Source organism: Pollachius pollachius, assembly GCF_949987615.1.
Source record: "Pollachius pollachius genome assembly, chromosome: 13".
In the NCBI taxonomy this organism is placed as follows: domain Eukaryota; kingdom Metazoa; phylum Chordata; class Actinopteri; order Gadiformes; family Gadidae; genus Pollachius; species Pollachius pollachius.
Genome location: NC_136946.1, coordinates 14,867,889 through 14,892,830, shown reverse-complemented (window position 1 = coordinate 14,892,830; position 24,942 = coordinate 14,867,889). Strand labels below are relative to the sequence as shown.

The following is a 24,942-nucleotide window of genomic DNA, read 5'->3' as shown; positions in this document are numbered from 1 at the left end:
ATTGATAATGTGTGTGATAACAGCACATCAATCTAGCTATCGATGTGCTGTTATCACAAGTGTTTCGTGCCACCTACCAAGCTAATTTTTACTGTAACATTATAACGTTACAACAACGTTCAACGTTCACTTTTAGCATGATTAGTTTGAACACAGCTCTGGGCTACCCCATGATTGATTTTGCCAAATGACATAAACTACAGCTGTATGGGTCGTTACCTGATCTAATGATTATAAGCAAGTTAACGTTACATTAACTTGCTTACATTAGCTTATTTCATTATAATGAAATGAAAACGTGAATAAGGTGACTAGACATAACGTGCTTGTAATTGTGTTGATTGAGAGACCCCTAGCATATACCTTTTAAGATGATATTTATGAAAAGGCTTTTATCTCATCGTTAATGATTACAGGACACTCATAGACTCATCTTGTCACCTCTGGCTCTCTGTTGAGGGAAGAATTTAACATACCTGTCTGCTACTTCTGTATTAAAACCACTTACAGACTGCTCAGATTTATTCCAATTTGATTGCATAAGTAGAAGTCAAATAGGTCAAATATAAATCAGCTTCTATGCGGAACCGGAAAGTGTGTGGCGTGCTGTCCGAGAAATTAGATTTGCTGTTATTGGTAAACCCAGATGTACCTGAGCGCTTGAAAACGTTGGCTACATACTCCTTTACGTTGACATTTGGTGACCTTACCTATCCCGCTTGTCATCCACCCTATTATAAATCCTTTAAGCTTCTGCAAACATTAATATGTAAAACTACAAAAGTAATTACCATACAATTATCATGCCTAATTTCTCCTGGTGCAATCTCATCCCATTAATGTGAGTACATTGCCCTTTTGTTGACTATATTTGACAATAAATGTAGTTTGATACCAAATTTGACCTATTAATTTGCTTTCAAGGATAAACAAAAGCTAGCTGAGAGACATGAATAATGCATGCCCCGAAATACGTAAATTGTGTGAATTCAGTTGGCTTCCTATTGCCTACACTGTTTAAATGGTTCAGCAACAATCTTCACTCAATGTCACTAACAGGATTCTCCCCAAATGGACAGTTATTAAGTCACAATTCATAATTGCGTTATTATTGCTTTAAATACCACACAGACAAATGTGTTACTCTTTGAAAACGTGTCACTCCATAAAACTAAACGGAAAACAATATCGGTCCATTGAATCAAGGAACCTGTGGTTTGTTTTTATGTCATAATTTAAGTATTATTTTCAAAGGTGTTTGTCTGTTGCCTACCATATTGACCTATTTCTGTGTACGCTTGTGTTTCCGTGAGGACACAAAGTACTGTTGATTGTTGGAAATTTATAGAGTTGTTGGTGGTGGGGTGGGAATTAAGGCTTGTGAAGGCCAACAGAAATCTCTCAGTGAAAGACCTCAGGATCCTTCATTGGAGATCGACATGCTCACATCAATGATATATATATATATATATATATATATATACACCCTTTAGTTTCCACTGGTTTCCACTGAGGAGGGATGCAGGGCCCTTTGTCATTGCGATCTGGCTGTCACCTCCGTCCTTCAGCTGAAGGTGACCCTCGGCTCTAATGGTGATCCACTTATGTTGGTTAGTTTGTCGAACACACTCGCGGTGATACTGACCTTGGTCTCAAACCGGTACCCATCAACCTGCTTAACGACCTGGCCACTGAAAATCATACACACGCAAGGACATATGCACTGGTCACACGCAAAAAACCCACCCACACACACGTGCACGTACACAAACGCACATGCACGTGTGTGCGCACATGCGTACACACACATACACACACACACACACACACACACACACACACACACACACACACACACACACACACACACAGATGTACACACACACGTACACACACACACTGCCTGCAGAGCACTCTCCACCAGGCAGTAAAGGGTAACAGTAATCAATGTCACCCGCACCGGCCTAATGAAGTGGTTGCTTCAGGAAGCTAATATTGACCAGGGTCTCCTCTCTACCTGCCACAGTAGATTTGCCATCGCATCGTGCGCCGGGTCTCCTTTGATTAATGCAGATTTCCGCCCGTCAGGCTCCCATTGCGGGGGTGCACCTGAGCGTTGGAATGTCCATTGCCAGCGCTCTCTGTTTGACAAAAGACTCCGCTGCGGGGGGTAAACTCTGGGCGGTGGTATTGACACGCACTGAGACTACAGCCCCCCCCGCTACAAACAAAACTATCTATTAGGAGCGTGGCCGCCGGCGAATTGGTTTTCACGCCATGTCATCTGAGCTCGGTTTCAAACCATTCTGTTGGCAGCTAAAAAGTGGAGGCGAGCAGCGTGAAATAACCCCGGGATTAGCGAGCGCGGGACACACTTGTTAGGGGACGTACCGCACTGGAACATTCTATGACACAGGTTACAGCACATATTATGTCGAAGCGCTTACAGAGGTGACATAAGCCGTGACTTTTTCCCATTTGAACCGTTCAGTTTTTGGAAAAGATCGAACCGTCCAAATGAATGGGGTGCGTTCCAGCTTTTCAATTACAGCTCCTCAAACAACAGATGGCTAAAAAGGCAAATAATAGTTCAGTCGAGATTAGTTTATTTTGTTTCATTTGTTTTTTCTTATGTGTAGGAAGTAGGCGGAAGAGAAAGACAAATATCTGCAACACCTGCAATATTCCCCCTTTTAAGCAAGCTTATCATATTTAGCAACAGTATTGAGATTGCACGGCCACATCAGGATCTAGAGGATATAAACCCCAGCTAATCAACTGGCTCCGGACCACCGGCTGATGGGAAGGTCTGCACCAACCTGGATTGAAAATTGACAATTACACTTCTCGTTGCCTGCTATTGCACCTCGCTACTCGTGGCAGGGGTCTTCACTGAGACGCCCACCCCCTCTCGGCATCTTCATTTGCCTGGGCTATCAGCAGGTAAATTGCTTTTCTGAATGGTCCATGACCATTTTTCTTTTCTTCATTCTCATTTTTTGATTTTTCATCTTTTCCTCAGCGCGTCTGGCCCTCGCATCCTGGCTCACACTGGGTTTTTGGTGAAAGCAGTGCATTGTCTTGTTCAATCCCCCCCCCCACTCTCACGTGTGCTTCACAAGGCTGTGATGACCAGGTCTTTTTAGCCTTTCCCAATGTTCATTGTAATGGCTTACTTAACACCCTAGATATTGAATGAAACATGTCTTTTTGTACAACCAATGTAAATTGGTGGTACATCAATATACATCTTGCAATGTCAAGGGGCTTTTTTCTATTGAGAACCACGTATGTGGTTTGAGAATGTTCTTTCGCTATTCTCTGAGCGGGCTATCGGTTAACACTTCCTAATAGGATAATTTGATTTGGTGTTATGAAACCACTCTCTCCCTCTCCAAGAGATGTGCAAGGTTTCAACCATTCACATTGCGTGCGTATGCAGTGTTGATAAAAGTGCAGAATGTCAAATGTTTTGCTTTCCCAAACAATTTCCCAACACGATATACAATATTTGTTCTTGAAGCTGAACTCTACTTCTTCTATCTAACCCTCTGCAGCTTCATGTGGTCCGCAGAATGCCCCCTCCCCCCCCTTAACACACTGGGGTCAGTGTCATGTTGTTGGGCCCTGCTGCATGTCAGTTGGCTGTCGGTGGGCCCCGAGGGTGGCTGGAGGGCCACTGCTGGAGGGCCCTCAAGCTCATGGTTCAGTCAAACAAATTCCATGTTTTAATCCACATCTCATTTGTCATCTCTGACAAAGGAATTTACTTTCAAAGTCACAAATAAGTCAAATCGAATTTCCTTACAATAATGTTTGAATTAAAACAGGGTTTTATCACAAGACAAAACAGAGGGGAAATGTAATTGATTCGTCACGGTTTCAATGGATTATGTTGTGCTTAAGCTCTTGGCGTGCTTTAGATAGCGGAAACATTTATGCCCAAATTGGTTAAAATGTTAAGCGTTGCATCATGGACAAAGCAACAGCATGCCATCTCTTTCTCGGATTAGATTTGTGACATTGATTAGAAATGGATTTTGACTTCCGGAATTAACTTTTCATCATTTTCAACTTTGGCATGCTGCCTTGAATCTATGAATACAATTAATGTGGAAATGAGGGGTGCGAAAATAAAATTAATTTCATGGTGTCTTTCGTCTCGCTTAATTCTAGCTTCCAACTCTCATTCTTCTCTCACCTACTATTTTGTATTCATGCCTATCATTTCTGTCTCTCGCCTTCTCTGCAAAGGGAACAAGCCTAAACTGTCCTCGATACTGCAGTGACGCTTTCCCTGTGCCATGCTGCGTCACAGTATTGTAATTACTTCCTCTCTCCTTTTTTGGTCATGCACTTCCTGCTGCCTCCCCCTTTTTCATAGTTTTACCCAGATGAACTCGATTACTATTCTACTCCCTGTTCTCGCACCTGCCAGTCCCAGGAGATGGAGTCGTTTCTCCTTTTTATTTTCTCCATTCGAAAGCAACCTTGCTACATCCAAATGGCTAAACTTACTCTGCCTATTGTTATATTGTCTGTCGATCTTGTTCTCCTTTGGTCTCTCGTTCGTTGTTTCTTTCCGTCTCCCTCCCTGTATAGTTACGTCTCTCTCTCGCTCGCCCTCATTCTCTCTCGTTCAAGCGCTCTCTCTGTAGTTCTCTCTAGCTCTCATTCTCTCTCGTTCCCTCTCTTTCTCTCTCATTCTCTCTCTCTCTTGCTCTTTCCCTCCACTGCTTCCTCAGGGGTCCCGACCTCAATCTTCCCCAGAGTGTGTCAAGCCTCATGTATATTCTCCTCGCCCCCGTCTCCGTTCCCCGCCGTCCCTCCGCCGCGTCCCGTGTCACATCCACCACACCTTGGGAGCCGCTGACTTGTCGGTTGCGACTGACATTTATTACCATCCCCCCCCCCTCTCCCTTCCCCCCCAACTGAGCGCACTGAGAGCAACGGTTTCCATATGGTTAAAGCCCTGATGGATGTGGTAATGTGAGGTGCTGTCACCCGGTCAAATCAAAGTTTAGCCGTCAAATGCAGTGATACAGTTAAGACCTGCACGGGGCTGCAGGGAAACGCACGCCAGCGCTGGCTTTAATGTTTTTTCCACCGCGATGGGTCAGCATTTGCATTCTGCCGCGACACGTTTTCAAATATTTCCCCAGAGTTTTGTTCCTGGAGCGACTCCTAAACCGAAAAAGTGTATTGGAAATAATGAGTGCAACTTTCACACAGCTGGCAAGAAAACCGAGTTAGTGGAGGTAGTTTCTGCTCTGAGTAAAGGGGTTTATCAAGGAGAACTCAGAGGAAGGGCGCTCGCTCTGAAGGTAGGACAACACGGTGGGTAAGGACCAAGGTCAGGATAAATGGAGACATGTGAGGTATGCTTGTTCTAGTCAAACCAGGTGGTGTTTTGTAGTCGTAAAGCATGCATGTAAATACACACATGCACGCACTCATGCTCCGCACACACACACACACACACACACACACACACACACACACACACACACACACACACACACACACACACACACACACACACACACACACACACACACACACACTAATACAAGCACACATTAATACACGCACATACTAATGCATGCACATCCTAATACATGCACACACTAATACATACAGGTCATGAAATTAGCAGAAATGCCAGAAGTTAACCCTGGCTGCTGGAACTTGATATGTGATGTAATGGAAATGGCATCTCATTAGCTGTCCCATAATACCTGGGGCTTAGCGATCAAACGCACACACAGATCCGTCCCTGACAAACAGTAATGTTACCCTTCGACCCGGGATTAGAAATCATGGCGGTTAAGGTGGTAATGGGCTTGTAACTATTCTTCTAGTGCGTTGTCAGTCCAACGGAAAGTGTGTGTGTGTGTGTGTGTGTGGGAGAGAGTGTCAGCCAGCATACTCCTTAAACTCTCCAAATATACTGGACACATCTATTCTCAAGCCCCATGATAACCTGCCCTCTCTGTGTGTCTTCTCTCTCCGTCAGTGGCCTCCTCCGCCTGACACGAGTGCCGCAGATTTCCTCCAAATCAAAGAGAAGGAATATAAAAGGCTACCGTTTTGTCCCTGAGTTGGCTCCATTGCGGAGGATGGAAACATATATATTCACGAAGGCGTCCTTTTTTAAAGAGGTACCAAATTGAAATCGTTTGTATAGCTGTAAAGTTAACACAATTCTACTGAACGAAAATCACCGAGCCTGCTACCGGAGGTGAGTCATTATGAATGGTAATAGTGTTGCCATGGATAATGATTACACAGTGAAAAAATAAAATTACTTTAAATTCCTTCCTGCCCTTGCTTCCCTTCCCTGGAGTACAGTGAACCCTCTCTGCCAGATGCAAAATGTAGGGTGATCCAGATCCCATCCCTGGGAGAGAGATTAGCTCTCATCCTGGGGGTGTGCTGTACACAAACGGGATGAAACGACCTCCCATTGACATTTAACGTCAAAGGGTTGAAGGAGAAATCTCAGGGTTGTTTTAATTCACCCGGCTCTTCTCGTACGCTGTTGTAAGCTCCCGCCGTCTAGGTGTTTCCCATCCATTCCTGTCGCCCTACTGTAGATGCTGTGTGCGCATGTTTTGAAGGTTGTATCAGTCTGCAGGCAATGTATAGAGGAGATGATTTAAGGTTAATCCTGTTTGTAGAACTATCCGTTGTGCCAGGATTAGGGTGTATTATGTGGTGGTTCTGTTTTATTTGAGGCCTTTCCAATTAAGCAAACAGGCACAATTGTTCAACAGCAGCAAAACAACATTACAATTTGTTGATACTTTTCGGATAATACATAAGATACACAATAAAGGTCTCTATCAATTGATTTTAAATGGAAGAAGACAATTGCACTTGTGTAATCTTGGAAGATTCACTTACATTTCTTATGCAGCATTTGTAAACAAAATAATTGTTACGAGCCCCATTCTCAATGGAGAAATAGAGGTCTATTTTTCTTCCAGCATTCAAGGCTTGGTAGATCGACCTTGTATTTTATGGGAAATTAATACTGGTCTCTATGCCGCCACTTCATGGTCATTGAGGGCCTTTTGTTTATTCAATTTAATGTTCACCCCAAACTCTCATTCTATGTGTACTTGCTAACCTGCCAGCTTGCGGTTGTTTTCTGGTTATTATTGCACATTATAGAGGAGGTTTCGTTCCCTCCATTCAGAAATAGAGGCATAGAGGTTAAAGGGGCGTATATTCTCAACCACAGCCAACCTCCATCTAAAAAGCCCTGCTTGATGTGCATTTCATTGCGGTGTGTTTAACAGGACGGTATGTCTGTGTTGTTTTTGTAGGTCGGCAGACAATCGACTATTTTTGTCCATAGTCTGTATTTCGTATTTATTTCGTTGAATGAGTGTCATACATACAATGGAGAAATCAATAGCAGTCTGACATGAGACGGGAGCTTTGGAGTCAGATGAGCATGAACACGGTGGATGAGTGCAAGCGTAGCAGCATTCTGACGTATTGACCACCAGTCTCTGCTCCGATAACAATATGCTCAGCGTCACTTACCTGCAGCAAAGTGCTGGCAAAAGTGATTTCTCGCACAATTATATTTGTGAGAAAATTGTCCTGTAAAAACGAAATCACAGTGTGAGGGTGCTCTCTCTCTCTCTCTCTCTCTCTCTCTCTCTCTCTGTCTCTCTCTCTCTCCCTCTCTCTCCCTCTCCCTCTCTCTCTGAGACTCCCCGTGTGATATATTTCTTATCTGCAGCAAAGTCAAGGGCATTATTGACCCGTCATTCTGTGTTTTCCGAGGTGCCTCGACCTTAAGGCCGCCGCCTGGCTCCCTGCACGCCTCCCCACTCCCTTCCCCTCTGCTCACTGTCAGTCCTCAGGGCCCGCCTGTCTTCGGCCTGGGTCTGCCGCTCTTGATACCGGCTGACAGAGGTGTTAAGCTCCTGCTGGAGGGAAAGTGGGGGGGAGAGAGGAGGCATCCGGATGGAACACGCTGGATCTAATGACGACTGACCGGACGGCCGACAGCACGTGGCCTTATCACAGGCGCTCGGTTCTGTGATGGGAGTGGACGGCAGGTTGGCGGGATGACACTCCGGCGATTGGGGTGACAGGGGCAAGGGCAGGTTGGCACGCCGACCAAAGCCGAAAACGACTAGCGAGAAAGGCTCACATTCTCACCCAACGTCTGTGTTATCGATCGTTTTTCAGAAACTTTTTTATTATTGCTCTGCTCTCCTGCTCTAATGCACAATAAGGTACCTGAGAAATAGTATCAAGAGGTATCTCAAGAGTAAACGGTAGAACCGCCATTCACTGTCTTAAGGTCAGTTTGTTCAATTACACTCTTTGTCTGATGGGTACTCTAGCTCAACAATTAAAGGGGCTTCTTGTTATGAACGTGGTAATGTCTTGATGATCGTCAACATAGTTATCCATGCCATTTTGTCACTGTTACTAAAATAGACGTAATTTAGAGGAAACTGGAGCATCTATCTCATTCTCAGTCTCTGCCAACCAGTTTGCGAATGTTTAACCCTGCTCCGAACGCAGGTATGTTACTTTTGGTGAAATTAAACCGCGAGGAAGGGACACCTAAGGCGAGGGGTGAATGGATGTGTAGAGCTGTGTCTGGGAAGCTGTAAATATTGATGGCCACACCCGAGAGAGGGTTATGCTTCTTGGACTCAGATTGTAATGCCACAATGTTTTTTTTTTGGATTTGTGGAGCTCCGTCTGGGCAGTGGTCGATCTGATGTCTGAGAGAGGGTTTAGTATGCTTGGGTGGTATCACGGTATTATGGTATTCCAGGGTAGTCATAAAATGCATGATTCAATACTGCCAAAATACTGAAGAGCGCCTTCTATAAAACTTTTCTCCGACATCTTATTAATAATTTTTGAAGTGGGATAAGCCTTTAATTATTTAGTCGTTTTTGTAAAGCCTTCCCGGTTGCCTTGTTGTTGAGACTGAAGTAGGTTTGTCGGCCAACGTTCAGTGGCTGGCCCGAAGAGGTGGAGCTCCCCCGCGTCTGACACATTTTACAGTAACAACCGCCCAACCAGAACATACGGGCATCAGAACTGACAGGGGCATTTGTAGCATCATAGCGCCACTGTGGTGGGGTATTAAGGAAACCACACGTCTCAAAAGCATTTAATCTAATAATCTAATAACACTTCATCTCTTATAGTCATTCTTTCATTTATTTAGAAAGATATTGGTGTTCAAAAGATATGAATGCTCTGAATAGCAATTATTTGGTAAAAAATGTCCTTCATGCTGCAATAATTTCATCATCATCAGCTCAGCTTTTTTTTTAATAGTAAATTCCGTTTTTTTAGATATGGCAGTGTGAAATGGCGTCGGGGAAAAATGGATCTTGCCCATGCCTGGGGTTAACCTTTTCGGACACTTAAGGTGTCGCCGCAGTGTGTGGCGCATTTCAAGTAGAAAATCACTCAATATAACGCTCCTTTACCACAAAGGTACTAAAAAAGGATGGGTCAAATGGGTCATCACGATTGGGATAACACGACCCTCCCTCCTTCACTCCCTCCCTCCATCCCTCTCTCCCTCCCTCCTCCCTAGAATACGATTTGAATAAGATTATGTTTACTCGATGGAGGAACATGAAGGAACCCGTCAGGGTTTCATCGGTCACATTTAATTATAACTGAAATTGATTAATTATTTATTCAACATCGTTAGGGTACTCAATCATCTTCTGCTACACTTATTCCACATCCAGCCAAAATTCAAAATAGAAAAAACAACAAAAACAATCCATGAAGTCGTTCATGAGTGACGGGGGGGGGGGCCTCCTGCGGCAGACCCACGCGACGGGGATGAGGTCACCGTTGGCTCTTCTCATCGGCTCTTCGTTGTGTTAATCTGTTTCGGGTGCGCTTTGTTTACCTCCCCAGACGGGGGGGCGTCGGCCGGCGCCGACGAGTCGGTGGTGGACCGCAGCTACGTGAAGAAGAAGCTGGAGCACGGCCTCACACGCATCTGGCAGGTAGGAGGAGAGGAGGACCCGGTAACAGTTTGGTACCAGCCGTCCGCACCGTGTCAGGTTTCCCTCCTCCCCTCCTCTATCCCCGTTGGTCTCTCAACCCCTTTCACTTGTTTTTATTTCTTCTCCGTCTGGCTTAGTGCAGAGGTGGGATCTCAGTGGCTAACTCCGCCGCTGGGCTCGGTCGGCACCGGTGCCGCTAGATGATTGGCGGAGGGCTGTGAATTTAGCGTGCCACTTTCCTACCCTGCGGGGAGTGAGCTGAGGAAATAAATGCATTCTAGCCTGAGCTTAATTTGGTTAGTAAAATATGATCGAGACCCCAGCCGCTTGTGGCAGATGGTGGGCGGCCATGATTGGCCCAATGATAGGCCCGATGATAGGCTGATTAACCGTTGCACTGCCAGAGAGGTGAAATTACCCTGCTCCCCCGAGTTAATTGGCTTGGCTTGTTTCTCACGTTTGTTCTGTATTTCAAGTTACGTGCGCACGCCCCTTTAGGCTGATCACGGTTTGCTGCTAAACCTCACGCTACCTTTTTTGACATGTGGTTCAAATGAATTCACGGCACTGTCTCACTCCCTCACACAAAATTTCTCTCATCCCGACATAGTCTTTAATAATTTTCTGAAATTTTCAACCGTCCTTGCTCTATGTGCTTTGTACTTCTCAACCTGTTGTTGTCTGTGCTATATGAGTTGATGCGAGCTGCACTGTATGCATCCCGATGTGAAACAGGATGTCCAGTTGAAGGTGAAGGCCTACATCCTGGGAACCGACATGTCCAACTTTAAGTATGACGACTTCATCGTGGTGCTGGACGTCATTAGCAGGTAAGAAAGGAACTCCTTAGCACTCAACCTTTTGTTAGGCCCTTATTGGTCTTCATCATCCTTTATGGTCGCTCTTATCTGCTCTATCATCCCCCTCTTGCACCTCCAGTGGTTCCCTCTAGTGCGTAGATCAACAACGCACACACATAAACACACACATCAATCCAGCCAAACCTACCGTGAGCACACTACATCGATCATGGTGCTAATGGAGAAGATTGGCTATTATCAATAGCAGCCAAGCGTCGATAAGGGAGTATGTTCCAATTGACCTGTCAAGTGGAACCTCCTGTGAGTGAACTCCTGCATTGACAAAAAAGGCACCAAGTACAGCTGACTTCTCACAGGTCAGCGGCTCAACACAAAATGGGGGTCATTAAGGGTTATAAGCTCTTTAACCGTGTCTTTAACCGTGTCTTTAAATCAACCTGGTACCTGTGGAGCCAGTTAGGGGAGGGGAAAAGACTTGTTGGCGACAGTATTCGCATGTGATGCACTTTATGGTTCATGTCTGGGTTCTTCTTGGGCCAGGTTGATGCAGGTGGGGGAGGAGTTCTGTGGCAGCAGGTCGGAGGTGCTGCAGGAGTCCATCAAACGACAGAGCGTTAATTACTTCAGGAACTACCACAGGTGAGATGGCCACTGGCAACATGTCTTCCAGGGGATTACCATTCCTGTACCGCTCCCCCACGTGCCCTGCTACTACTAGAACTATGACCTGTGATCATTACGACGCATTGTCATCTGATCATATGATCATGAGCACACAGACACAAGGCAGTCTTTCAGCGGACAGCATTGACATTCAGCTGTGTTGCATCATCACACATGTGGAGGCTGACTACCGGTCAAACGGTGACCACACACTATTTGTCCGTGGCAGAAGTCGGGTGGGACTCGAGGTTATGTTTTTCTAGTAAGTAAACCAGCAAGTGGACATAACAAACTTTTTGGATTGGACCATTTGGCACAACATTTGCCATGATGAAATCTATTGTTGGATAATTTTGTTTGACCGTGTAGGCAGTAAGGTTTTAATAAAACAATCAACGTTCGAAAGTTCAAACAGTAATGAAACAAACTTTACCCCTATGATTCTCTAGGGTTGAGTCGATCGTGAGCAGAAGAACTGTGTGTAATGAAGACCGGGTAGTAGCAACAGACGTGGGGGTTTTGTTTTCTTGAACGGGACTGTTGACTCCTGTCGCCTTGTAGAGATGTGGATTTCACTTTTCTTTTTCTTGCACGCACACTGATTCAACAGCTTAGAGACTCACGACTCAGTCCTCGCTGAGAAATTGTCTAATTATAAGTTAACACTTCATGGGGATTCAACCACAGCTAATTCCTGATTGCACAACTCCCCACCGCCTCTCTCAATAAGCAGTCTTCCAGACCAGCACGGATGCGTCAGCGGAGAGGATTTTGGATCGATCCCGGGTGTCATCACCACACCGCTACACCGCTTACTACTGCCAATCAGAGAGAGAGTTGGAGAACTTGGGAGAACCTTGGCTATTAGAATGATATTGAGAGCATATAAACGCACACATTAAATTGGGAACCTTAAATGTGGAAAAACTTCACTTTACAAAAGAGAATGCTGAATCAGTTTTGTTTTTTTGCAAAGCAGCTGTATTGAAATATATTAGCAATGACCTGTGAGACCAATTGAACAAATGCATTGGAAAATGCAGTTCAAGTAACCCTTCAATCAAAATGCACTGATGACCTGCCTGAGTGTATATATATATATTCTTTCCTGTTTGAATGCGGGGGGGGGGGATTGGACTCTTTGAAATTAACACTCTTACCGATTCATGACATTTCGTGCTGAAGCGTTGACGACGGTGACCCAGAAATGAGTGGGAGTGATTTTGTTAAGCTCACGATCAAACCCATTGCAAATCAACAGGACTTAGACAAACATGCACTGCGCATGGTTGTATCTCACACACACAGCGCACGCACACACACACACACACACACACACACATTAACTTCCCTTTTCACAGCTGTCAGGTGACCTTTAAAGATTGGCTGTTACTGTTATTTCCAACCCCTGACGGGGGGGGGGGGGGGGCGTAAAAGGCAGGAGCCTTAAGCCGTGGACCTTTTAACTTAACTCCCTTGCTTGGTTCTTCTCCTGGTACATCCCTCCTCTCTTCATCTTCTTTACTCCTCTCCTCAATCCCTGTTTCCACACTACCCCCCACACCCCCTGTTCACCCACTACCCCGCCCCTCTCCCTCTATTTCCCCACTTTCACTGTCCTCCTCCTCCTCCTCACCCCCCCCCCCCCCCCCCCCCCCCCCCCCCCCCAGGGCACGACTGGAGGAGCTGAGGATGTTTTTGGAGAACGAGACATGGGAGCTCTGTCCGGTCAAGTCGAACTTCAGCATCGCCCAGCTCCACGTTAGTGAGACACTCTCTCTTTCTCTTTCTAGCTCACGTGTCAAAGGGAAGCTCTCTGTGATCCATTAATCCCTTTGCTTCATGCTATTACTTTTAGTTAGGTTTTTGGCTTTAGTTCTTGATCAGAAGCCCAGGAGTCATAGTTCCTTCGTCCTATGAAAAATGAAACACCTTTGACACTGGAGACTCTTTATAGGTCGAGGCCCACCTCCCCAGGTCTCTGCAGCTGTGGATCACGACAAAGGTTGACAGTAGATCATCCGGAGCGCAGTATAATCCATTTCCCTCTCAAAAAAGCACTAAGAAGTAATTATTGAAGAGACAGAAATGTCAAGAAAGATAAATGTAGCTCCTACTCAGCAACTCTTTTGTTCGCGAGCAGACACATCTTCAGTATTCCCCCCGCTCTCCTCCGGAAGACGATCCGTTTCCGTTAGGCCACAATCACACTTTGACACCCCTCCCCCTTAAGCACAGAGGAAAATGAACTTTCCCAGTAAACTAGCCCTTATTAGCATTTCGTAGATTTCCCTATGCAGTATTCACTTATGCTAAACAGGCAGCGTTAATGGTCTCCCTTCCCTGCCATGGCAGTCATTAGAATATGATGAAGGGTTTTTGCTTTGTTCGGGATGCAAAAAAGGATGCTCCAACAATTTGTTACACCCATCTCAGAGATTGCTGGATGGTGCAGTTGCGATCCTCCTACGCGGATTATACAAAGTAGCCTTACTCCGTTCCGCTCTTTCTGCTCCTCTCTTTGATTCTGTTTGGGAACGCCTCGTACAGGACAACCCTCCATTTTGTGTCTAAGTCAAGTTTGTGCGTCAACAATGAACACAGTTAAGTTAGTCACAACAAACAGAAGATCGGTGTCCTCTTTTTCGAGCGTGCCGCATCGTTCTACTATTTGAATGCGTCACGTACAAAGCTAAACTGTTGAATATTTCCACATGAATACGCCTGCAGCTACAGTCACTTTAAACCACCTCCTGCATGACAGCCTAAGGAGAGTGCTGTTACTGCCACTAAAATAGATAGAGCCAGTGAAGAGGCAAACCAGCAGCTCATCAGGCTTTTGAGCAAGGATTCATGCAAAATTGACAACACACGCAATCTGCGTGTGTGTGGTACGTTTTGGCCTTTTTTGGACTGTTTGAACTTTACATCTCCAGGGGGTTAACTAATTGAGCTATGCAATCCTGCAGAACCTATGCCTGTCACGATAAGCAATAAATCAATTAATTGCGTGATAAATTAAAATGAGCGATAATTTTTTGCCAGCTGCAATAATTTCCATTTGCGCGCTTGTTTGTTTTCCTCGTGTCTCTATCTATTAAAGAGACTGGATATCAAACATTTTTACTCCGGTGTATCTGCCCTCTCGCCTGATTGGTGTTTTTTTGCCCCCACTGAATTCTTCAAGGCAGCGCGCAGGGTCAGGGTTAGGCATTCAGTTGGTGACGGTTAATGGTGCCTTTCCTGCAGCGCTGCCTTAAAGGCCGAGTGGGGGGCACAGTGGGTAAAGCCCCCTCGTCACGTGTCAGTCCCTTGTTGCATGGTCTCTGTGTGGGAGGCGGAGCCCTGGCGTTACACAGAGAGCAGCATGAGAGCCCGGTGAGGAGAGCAAGAGAACAACAATCTGGAGGAATAAAAAGATGGAGTTGGTGTCTAAGCCGAACGCGACAGCTGCTGTGTGGGAGCACCCCGGCTTCAAACCAGCGGCCGGGGCGAACCAACTAACCTGATCGAGCCGACATGTCGCATTTGTTTGAAAACAATGTTAACAAAACGCCCCAATACAACAAACCTGAATCTTCACCTTAAACACAATCACCCGATGCAGTTTTCCCAGCTTGGGAAAAAACAAACAGATGGGAAGTCTCCGTCTTCCCGATAGTCCACAATCATTGGGGCGTTTAGTCGGCAAACAAAGTACAAACAGGACAGTGCAAAATGGTGCGCTCTCACTGACTGTGTAGTTCGCTTCATCGCTGGAGAGATGATGCCCTTTAGCATCGTGGAAAAGCCTGCATTTCGACGAATGCTGCAAACATTTGACAGCCAGTATGAATTGCCTGGGAGAATATAATCTTGTTTACATCCTTTTTATTTAGTGTTTCAATTGTATTTATTGTTTTTGGTTGTGTTTGGTTTTTATTCAAGAGCATTTTTTGTTAAAATAGTAAATTTTTTCACAAGAGTCAATTTTTTTTATTGTTTTTGGTTTTGTTAATTTATTCTGGATATTTTAAATGTCTTCCAGACGTCCAGTTCCAGTGTTAAAAATAAAAGTTTATTGATCTTCGAAAGGGTGTACTTAATATTATGCCATTATCATTATATTAGTTGAAAATGGTCTCAAAACTGCAATATTATCCCTTATCACAATAATTTGTATAAATATGTTATCGTGACAGGTCTAGCAGTACCTCAAAGTGTTGCTGGCATTTCACATGTCCACTGACCTCAGCTGAACCGGAATTTACAACAATTTCCACTCCCTGCCTTATTGACGTTTCATTGTAAATTCTCCTATAGGATGTAAATAATGCTACACCAACACCAACAAAAGATCATTAAGTTGTTGCAAAAACCCTGACAGTCTTGGCCGGCTCTCAGCAGACAACACAAGGGACCGCCTCTAAGCCTCATTCCACTAGTCATTGTTTCCTCTCCCTTCACCTGCAGGAATTCAAGTTCATGGGCCAGTGCCGCTCGCCATCGCTCTCCCCCAGCCGACAGGCCGGCTCTGGGGCCGCGGGGGGGGATCTCTCCCTCTTCCAGCAGTTCCTCCTGGAGGGGAACCCTTTTGAGATGCACATCGAAAACAAGGAGGAGGAAACGGAGGACGTGCTGGCATCGAACGGGGTAGGGATTATGGGTTTCTGGGCCCTGGGGAGAGGATTAGTTAATTGTTAGAATTTTCATTCATGGGAGATTAGTGCAGTCTTTCTGTACTGTACTTTATTGTTATAATTGTTGTTGGGTTAGTATCCTGAGAAGAGGACTCTGATTGGATAGTCCCCTAACGCGACACTGCAATTCAAATCACCCCGTCGTCGAAAAGATCATGGTACGTTTATGTATGTCATTATTTTGCATACATTTACAATTATAATTACGCCTTTTATTTGAATCTCCTCGAGATCAGACGTCCACAATGTGTTCATCCACCACGGAAATCGATTATTTCCCCCCCTTCCTCATTTGGACTGGCGCCCTCTCTGAGTGCGGAGGGTCCTTCAGAGAGGGGGGGTTTGGACCGTCGAAATCTAGCCCTGAGGTCCTTCTGTATAATGTGGTCGACAAATGGGATGTGGCTGGCTGTGAATGAAAGCAATCCCACACTGCGACTGCCAGGTCCTTCCCCACCGCAGCCCCTCTCCGTCCTTGACGCCAAGCCAGTCGTACCAGATCCAAATCGAGAGAGAGACCCCCGGCGCATAATCCCGGACGTCTCCAGCTCGTCTGCTGTCATTCGATTTGAACTATTAGGCGAAATGGAACCTAAAAGCCCAGATAAACGGAGAGCTCATGGGGAAGTGGCCTCGGCCTGAGCGGGATTAAGCTGGGAAAAAAGGTAATGGAGATGTAAATGATATTCGAGTAGAGAGGTAAAGTTGGAGCGTGATTGCCTGGCTGCTGGCGTGGTTTGAAATATGGAGAGCTGGATTTTGGGGGGGGGGGTTCAGAGTTTATCTCAATTCAGCAGCCCCTTGCATCATTCGAGCAAACAGTGTTTTTGATACCTGGAGATTCACGATGAAGCTGTTATGTCTAAAGGCATTACTTTGAAATCGAAAAATAAGATGACGCCTCCACTCATTTCCATGAGGCCATTCCCTGTGCTGTGGTGTTTGCTCGATACAAAGAGGCAGCTCTCCGCCTCAGGATTCTTTCATGGGAGTGAGGCTGTGCGTCCCTGTTAAGGTTTAAAAAAAGTGGATTGACAGGATGACTACAAATTCAAAGTCCACACCAAGTCTTGTTGTTCTTTACCTCCACGTCAGAAAACAATATATCAGGACCTAACCCACAATCCCTACATCTCAGCTTCCTTATGGATCTCTATGAGGTCTTATGGAATCCCTGGCTGGATGTTTTCCTTTGGGACAGAGCCTCGGTGGCTATTACCCTTTCAATGAATGCAGCGTTGGGAAAACCATGTTTTCCCGTTACAGAAAGGCTATATCCGGGGGAGGGACGGAATGAATCCAATAGGCCTCATATACGGGATAGAGCTTTTCTTGGATTTCTCATTTGAAGACTGCATATAGCACATATTGAGACACATTGGTTGTGTTTTTGTCTTATGTCATTTTCAATCCATTAACAATCGACATTGATGAACATCAATGTGTTAATCAGTGGTGTAGTCCAATCAATTGATGTCTCTCTCTCTGGCTCCCTGTCTCTGTCTCTCTCTCTCTCTCTCTCTCTCTCGCTCTCTCTCGCTCTCTCTCTGTCGGTCTGTGTGAATCTCTGTCTCTCTCTCTCTCTCCTCTCTTTTCTCTCTGTCTCTGTCTCTCTCTCCTCTCTTCTCTTTTCTCTTTCCTCTTTTCTCTTTTCTCACTCTGTCTCTGTCTCTGTTTCTGTCTCTGTCTCTTTCTCTCTCTCTCTCTTTGTCTCAGTATGAGTCAGACGAGCTGGAGAAGAATGTGTTCCAGGACTATGACAGCGACAGCGACGTCCCGGAGGAACTCAAGCAGGACTACGTGGACGAGCAGACAGGCGACGCCCCTCTCAAGAGGTTTGTCTCCAGGTCAAAGGGCGACTCGCTTGTTGAACTGGAGCTGTTGAAACTGGACAAAAAAGAGCAGCAAGACGTTGAAGAAAATGTTCCCCTTGGCCAGTGGATCGAAATCGTGGATCGTTTTTTTTGTTTCTTTGTCGTTTAGCAGACGCTTTGATCCGTAGCATGTCCTTAATAAACAGTCAGGCTTCTTGCTCAATGAGGGCATGAACCCAGGACCTTTTAGCTGGAGGTCAAACACCCTAGCCACTAGACTATCCTGCCCCCATGGACATTAAAGCCTTTACTAACAATATAAAGGAAAGAAAAAACCTGCAGTAACCATGCTGGAATGTGAGACAGTAACAGAAAACATACCCGCACAAATTGATTCAAATGATCTTTATTTAGCTCCATGAGGCTTTAATCCATGCTAAATCTGGAGGAATCAAGGGGAAATAGAGTTTCCATGCATTTAGCATTAAATATTTCTCAACTCTGGCTAACCTCAGGGAGTAGGCGGAAATGCCTCCAGTTTTTTCTTTTCATGTTTAGTCATATTTCATATTTATATCCTGAAAAGAAATTATGCCATGTCTAGTCCTTGATTAGGACCTGCATTATTAAACCACATAACAGGCATTATGTGTACATATGCCCGGAGAAACAACATCTATCCTAAATGAATAAGCCCTTCTTTCCATCAGGAGGCACTGGCAAATACCTAACAAAATGTATTGTCCGTGAGGAAACCGTATACATGCACTTAACGCAGCTTATCTTTAAAACGGCTTTGATCGGTAATGTACATCGCCTCATCCACCGATGTTCCCTCTGTGCTAGTGCCTTTTTCATTTGAAATCCCTGCAAGAGCACATTACATTACATTGCGATTGCTTAGCTGACGCTTTTATACAAAGCGACTTACAATCTGTGTACACAAACATGAAAATGCTACCAAAGCAATTGCATGAATCATTTAAGTGCATGCAATTCATCCAAATACGTAAACTGCCTCAAGTGCTACATTTTTAGAAACAAGAGGTAAGGAAAGGTTTTTAACACATTTTGTTCACAGGCGAGATGCAGTCTGAACAGATGAGTTTCCTGTTGGGTAACGATCGCTGAATCTAAAGAGCGTGGCTGGCGTGGTGCATGGTTTTGAAATATTTTACCCATCTGTATGCGCATGTGTCAAAATCTGCAGTTTAATCACGTATGCAACGGAGTGAGGTATAAGAATGTCATTGATTCATTAGCTACCTCGCTCGTAGAAGAAAAAAAAAAAGTGGCCCTGTTACGATGATCATTTAATGTACTTAATGCGATGGATGACAACCTGTTTCGTGGCCCCGTGCTAGGGGCGCGTCTCATCAAGGTTGATGCTACCGTCGCTACTGATGAAATGCATACCCTTTACACCACGTTAGATTTGACGTTCTATTTTTTTCCTTCAGGCATTAGGCCATGAAGTCTCCCGCATCCCCGGCAGGAATCGCTAATCCCTCATTAGCAGGCGGGTCCCAAGTGCCCACTTGTGTTATTAGTAAGCCCCATGTTATGGTCCCCCAAGGTGATAATGGGGTCCAAAGGCAAGTGTTAAAGGTCGGGCCCCGGGAAGACCACCAGGTTCATACCCTGACTCCTGGTCTCAACAGGTGTCGGAGGCTGTGTGTGTAAGGGCTTCTGATTGACCAATTATCTGTGATAATTGTGACCTGTGAGTGGCCATTTGTATTCTCAATCGCCACGACTCAGGGCCGGGGTCAGACATTGTGAACCCGGCCCGGGTTTCACACGTACAGGAAGTGATGCGGTCACGCTAAGATGTGAATATTCATTGAGTCTGTAGTTTCTTATGTAGGTCCTCTTTTGTGTCCCTGATCTCTCAACAGCGTGTCCCAGGAGACCATGAGAAGCCACAAGAAGTCAGACTACAGCCTCAACAAGGGTACCGCGCCAATCCTCACCAACACCACTCTCAACGTCATCCGGCTGCTTGGTAGGCACACACACACACACACACACACACACACACACACACACACACACACACACACACACACACACACACACACACACACACACACACACACACACACACACACACACACACACACACACAAGCACATGCACTCGCACACCCAAACATGCCCACTCACATGCTCGCTCATGCCCACCGGCGGCCTGAGACTATTCCTTAAGCACTAATTAAAGGTTGTTTTGCGGATGCTGCCTGTGTGTGACTGGCTTTAGCTCATCGTCCTTAGCCGGCGACCTGCTCATTTGGTACGAGGGTCTTCAATGATGAAGGCCTGATGCAACAGCCCAGAGCACAGGGGCCTCTGCCTGGCCAGCGGCCCTCTTTGGCACCGTAACCCCCCATTCGTCTGGTGCTGAAAGTGAGCAATCTCAACCAGACCAAACAAACAACACTTCAGCAGCAATTTATGAACCGGCCGGTTGGACTTTTATGATAATTAATTGCATTTCTAACCCGGGCCAACAGCCAGAAATGCCGCGCGCAAGTCCAGAATGTGTTTTTGAACACTTTCGGTGGTGTTTTATCGTGGAATCATCGAGTGTGTAACTCTCCAGAAAAGATCAATCAAAAATCGAATGCTATATATATAGTGTTAATAAACGGTATGATCCAGTATCGATCGAGGGCAATCTGAAGAAGTCATTGCAGGCAAACCAAGTCAAAAAGTTGACTTGTTTTGCCTGTCTGCGAGTTATTTGATGGAGTTGGACCCCCGCCCTGGACAGACTGAAACTCTAGCGAGAGGCTCAAAAATGAAGAAAGTGGCACATGAAAAATGGGAATGCGCAGACAAACTGGATTGGGTCGCTTACGGAGCCGTGCAGATTGGGTTTATTGCTTTTCTTTCTTTCTTTTGTCGCCTTCCTTTTTTTCCGTGCGCTCCTTCGCTCTGACTTGCCTGCGTTCTCGTCTCAGGGCCCTCCCCTCCTCCTCTCGCTGCCTTTATTACTGTACTGCTGAATTACATCTGTCACCGGGAGCCTATGCAGATGGAGTGGGTACCACAAGCACAAGGGCTCTCCTCCTCCTCCCCTCTCTCCCGAGGGAAAGCTCTCTCCCACTTCTTCGTGGGTAACCCCCTTGCTTAGCTTATTCCTGTGAAAGATTGACGACATGGAATCAAAACAAAAACCAGATTGAAGAGAGAAGACGGACGGTCGGTTCACACACCTAGGCCCGTTGAGGCTTAATTTGCCTTCCCTGCCCTGGCTTGAGTGGCAGCACAGACAACTTGAAAGTAATCATCGTCCAATCACAGGGGAGCGTCACATAGAACGCATTAAGCCTGCCAAGCCCCAGTCAATAGAGAGTTCAACAGCCACACCCCTCACTAAGTTCTTGTTTGCCATTGGTGATTTTGACATGTAATCAGCACAGCCACACAAGACCCCGATACACACAAGTAGCCAGCAACAAAAGAGAACCCAGAAAACATCTACTACCGGACTGGATTAAACCAACTACTTCTGGCAAATGTCCCTTTGTATCACACACAAACACGCACACGCAGGAGTCAGTGTGGGGAGTGTCACTAGGCCCTGGTCCTTTTTGATCAGGCCACTATGTCCCGCTTGTCAGTGGCAGGGTCATAGTGCTGGGTGGACCGCCGACAGAATGATGCATATCCTGGCCCCTCAATCGTTCCACTGGCTTGGGCTTGACCCAGAGAAGGCCAATACACATGAAGAATAGCTCTTGGTTTCAGCCGCGCTACACCCACCACACAATGGTTTATGGTTGGTTGCAACTTTATGGTTGGTTGTCCTTTAATCAGTTGCAGTGTTGAAAAGGTTTGGCTTGTCGCAGTGGTTTTCCAACTGCGGGTTGTGACCCATGAGTAGACAAGTTGATTTGAAGTTGTGCATTGGCCCAAGACATATTTATATGCCTACATGCATTGTCCATTTTATTTAATCATCAGTATATTACTATTTGTAAGATTGAACAGGGGAATACTGCGTGGATGAACAATATACATTCTGAATCACCTAACATGTGCCTATTTTACTGCATGAAATACGTGCTTGCTAGTACCTCCACCAGTCTTGTTCACACGGCGTGAACAAGTGTGGGAACCCCCGGCTCATAGCACACGCTACGCTAAACCTAAGTGACAGATGGAGAACGCACGCACTTGTTCCGCTCAACTCGCTAACAGGTGTTTTCCCATCCGTGTTGCAGGCAAGTACATGCAGATGATGAACATCCTGAAGCCCATCGCCTTCGACGTTATCCACTGTGTGTCGCAGCTGTTCGACTACTACCTGTACGCCGTCTACACCTTCTTCGGACGCAACGACATGGTATGGAGTCACTCCCTGCTGTCGCTTCTGCTCTGCGTTTCACCAAGCTGCCACGGTGCATGGTTCTGTTGGAGTGCGCAGACCGCAGATTATTCAGGGGTCGAGATCCAAGTGCGGTCGCAGAGGGCCACAACACTTTAGTACACTGAATCCCGCTTTAGTCTTTTATTTATTTTTTTGCCTACTTATCCTCACACCCTTTCATTATGATCCTTAACTTGGCTTAACATTTCAATTTAATGCTAATTTACCCTTTCAACTATACTCTTCACTACGGTTTTTGTGAAACCTTACTCATTATTGTGCACTGCTTTATTTGTTGCAAAGGTGTGATGCAGAGTTCAAAATCCCCGGCCTTTGAAAAATATGAATCCTCTGGAAAAATTTGTTTGATGATTGCTTTCGCTGAAATGACCTCGTTGCTTGTCCTCACAACCGTCCCATTTTGCATATCGAAGTGCAACTTATCCTATTCTTGCTATTCCCATTCATCCTATTCATACTAGTTTTGTGTCATGTTTTGTGTCTGATTGGTCAAAATATCCAATAAGCCTCTGATCTCTGTGGTTGATTGTCCATCTGACGTCATCCTATCGTCCTTTCTTTGACACTGTGCTCAGCAATTTTCCAATTTCAGTACAACTTTATTCAGTTGATGTGTTTAGTCTTTTTCTACTCACACACTCGCTGAAGGCTGTCAACAGTGCACAAGTGGCACTGCTGTCCCTGAAGGGGAGTTAGGGAATGAGTCACGGTCGCAACAAACCCTGACTCCCTCGTCCCGTTGAGTCGGCAAAGCTTGTTCAACGGAGCCCGCCGCCGCTGCCGCTGTCTGTGTTGCTCGGCGTCGCAGTGGAGATGGTAGGGGAATGGACAGCGCTGTTGCAACTTGACAGATTGTCAGGGCCTTTCTATTATTATTATTTTTTTTATACAAGGCCTGAGTGTATCTATATATCGTCTCTACGTGAGACGCCGATTCCCCCGCTCGCTTCATCCGTCGCCTTGCTTGTCTTTAGCCCTCGTGTTTATTTGGCGTTTTTCATCATCATGCAGTATATGTAATCGTACCCTTCTCTTTGCTCATCTCCTCCTGTTCCGCGTCCAAACATCCTCTCGCAACTCTCTCTCTCTCTCTCTCTCTCTCTCTCTCTCTCTCTCTCTCTCTCTCTCTCTCTCTCTCTCTCTCTCTCTCTCTCTCTCTCTCTCTCTCCTCTCCAAACTCTCTCTTTCTTTCTTACCTCATTATACGTTATTGAATCCCAACTATCCCAATAATGGGCTCGCTGAATCCATGTGGAAATGATAATGGTTTGATGTGAAATTGTTATGCACATATGCCCATATTTTGACCTGGGAACATCCCTCCCTCTCGCTCTCCTTCTGTGACCCCCCGCCCCCCGCTTGCACAGAGCTTAGGGTTCGCCGAGTTCTTGAGTGGTGAATGTAACGAGCGCCATTAATAATCCAAAGGGTAAATACGTCATTGTGTGTGTGTTTGTGTGTGTGTGTGTGTGTGTGTGTGTGTACTGGCGCTGTCGCACTGCGAGCGCTTGAGATGCATTAGGTGCGAGCCACTTCAAGTTCTCCATCTGCATCAATCATCTGGCCTGCAGAGCTCACCAGGAGGGGAGGAGGAGGGAGGGAGAGAGCCGGGATTACAGCAAAATAAAAATGCTTATTTAGGAGCCCATCGATTTTTGAGAAAGATGAAAAGTTCCCCACTGAGGAGCCGTGGAGCTCTTCGAAAGCCCCCCCCCTGTGCCCGTTCCAAGGCTGGCACAGGCACCGCGCTAAGAGGCTTTAGGGAGGAGCGGGAGACGGATGGGCTGATGGGAGAGGGGAGGGATGATGGGAGAGGGAGGGAGGGGGGAGATGAGGAGAAGAAGGAATGAGGAGAGAGAGAGGGAAACAAGAGAGAAAGAGGGAGGCAGGAGTAGTGCTAGGTGGGAGAAGTGAGGGAGAAGTGAGGGAGAAGGATGGAGGAGAGAGGATGAGATATAGCGGAGGCTGCCGGGAGCAGATCGTGGCTACATGCCATTGTGTTGTCATGAAAGGTCGGGAGGTGTAAGTGGATGGCGGGAAGATGAGAGGGAGAAGGGGAACGAGTGGAATGCGGCCGACTTGGATGGATGGGCTCTCTGGGAGATTGTGATGTTTTTTGTGTGTGATGGCCGCAGGATCCACGGTCGGCCATCTGTCTGCAGCGAGCAGGACGCTGCCTAGCAGATACAATAAAGCGCCAAGCGTCGTTAGTTTTGTGGCTTCCGGTTGTCTGTTTTTAAGATTTAAGCCAGCAAAAAGCTGCGGTGGCTGTATTTGTGTCTCTAGCCGCATGGGATTGCGATAACAGACTCGGACAATAAGGCAATGGCTTGGCCGCCAAACCCCTTTATTCACTCAAACTTCAGAGTTACGTTGTAGCGGATATAACATCACCCAAATTGTTACTATGGTGGTGATTTCATCTCAGGGTTACTTTGAGGTTTATATTGTATCACCATGCAATTCAGGTGACAGATTGATCAGGCAGATCGCCATGACGACTAGTGACACTCAGGTGTCAGCGAGCCCTGATCCATGAAGTCCCTGTTGT

General features: G+C 46.0%; 1 protein-coding gene across 4 annotated transcripts in view; it reads left to right on the top strand.

The window, feature by feature from the left end:
* vps50 (VPS50 subunit of EARP/GARPII complex) overlaps nucleotides 1-24,942 on the top strand; it is a 101,407-nt gene that overhangs the window by 42,830 nt on the left and 33,635 nt on the right. For 3 of the 4 annotated variants that reach the window (XR_013812314.1, XM_079748793.1, XM_079748792.1), the window contains exons 14-21: nucleotides 9,928-10,019; nucleotides 10,755-10,849; nucleotides 11,381-11,479; nucleotides 13,174-13,264; nucleotides 15,956-16,135; nucleotides 17,899-18,017; nucleotides 19,895-20,001; nucleotides 22,225-22,346. Coding sequence is in view for 2 of the 4 variants with exons in the window: in XM_079748793.1 (XP_079604919.1) it covers nucleotides 9,928-10,019; nucleotides 10,755-10,849; nucleotides 11,381-11,479; nucleotides 13,174-13,264; nucleotides 15,956-16,135; nucleotides 17,899-18,017; nucleotides 19,895-20,001; nucleotides 22,225-22,346 (905 nt within the window). In the remaining 2 variants the exon portion in view is untranslated. Of the gene's footprint in view, nucleotides 1-9,927; nucleotides 10,020-10,754; nucleotides 10,850-11,380; nucleotides 11,480-13,173; nucleotides 13,269-15,955; nucleotides 16,136-17,898; nucleotides 18,018-19,894; nucleotides 20,002-22,224; nucleotides 22,347-24,942 lie in introns of those variants that run through there. The other variant, XR_013812315.1, reaches the window with a different exon arrangement.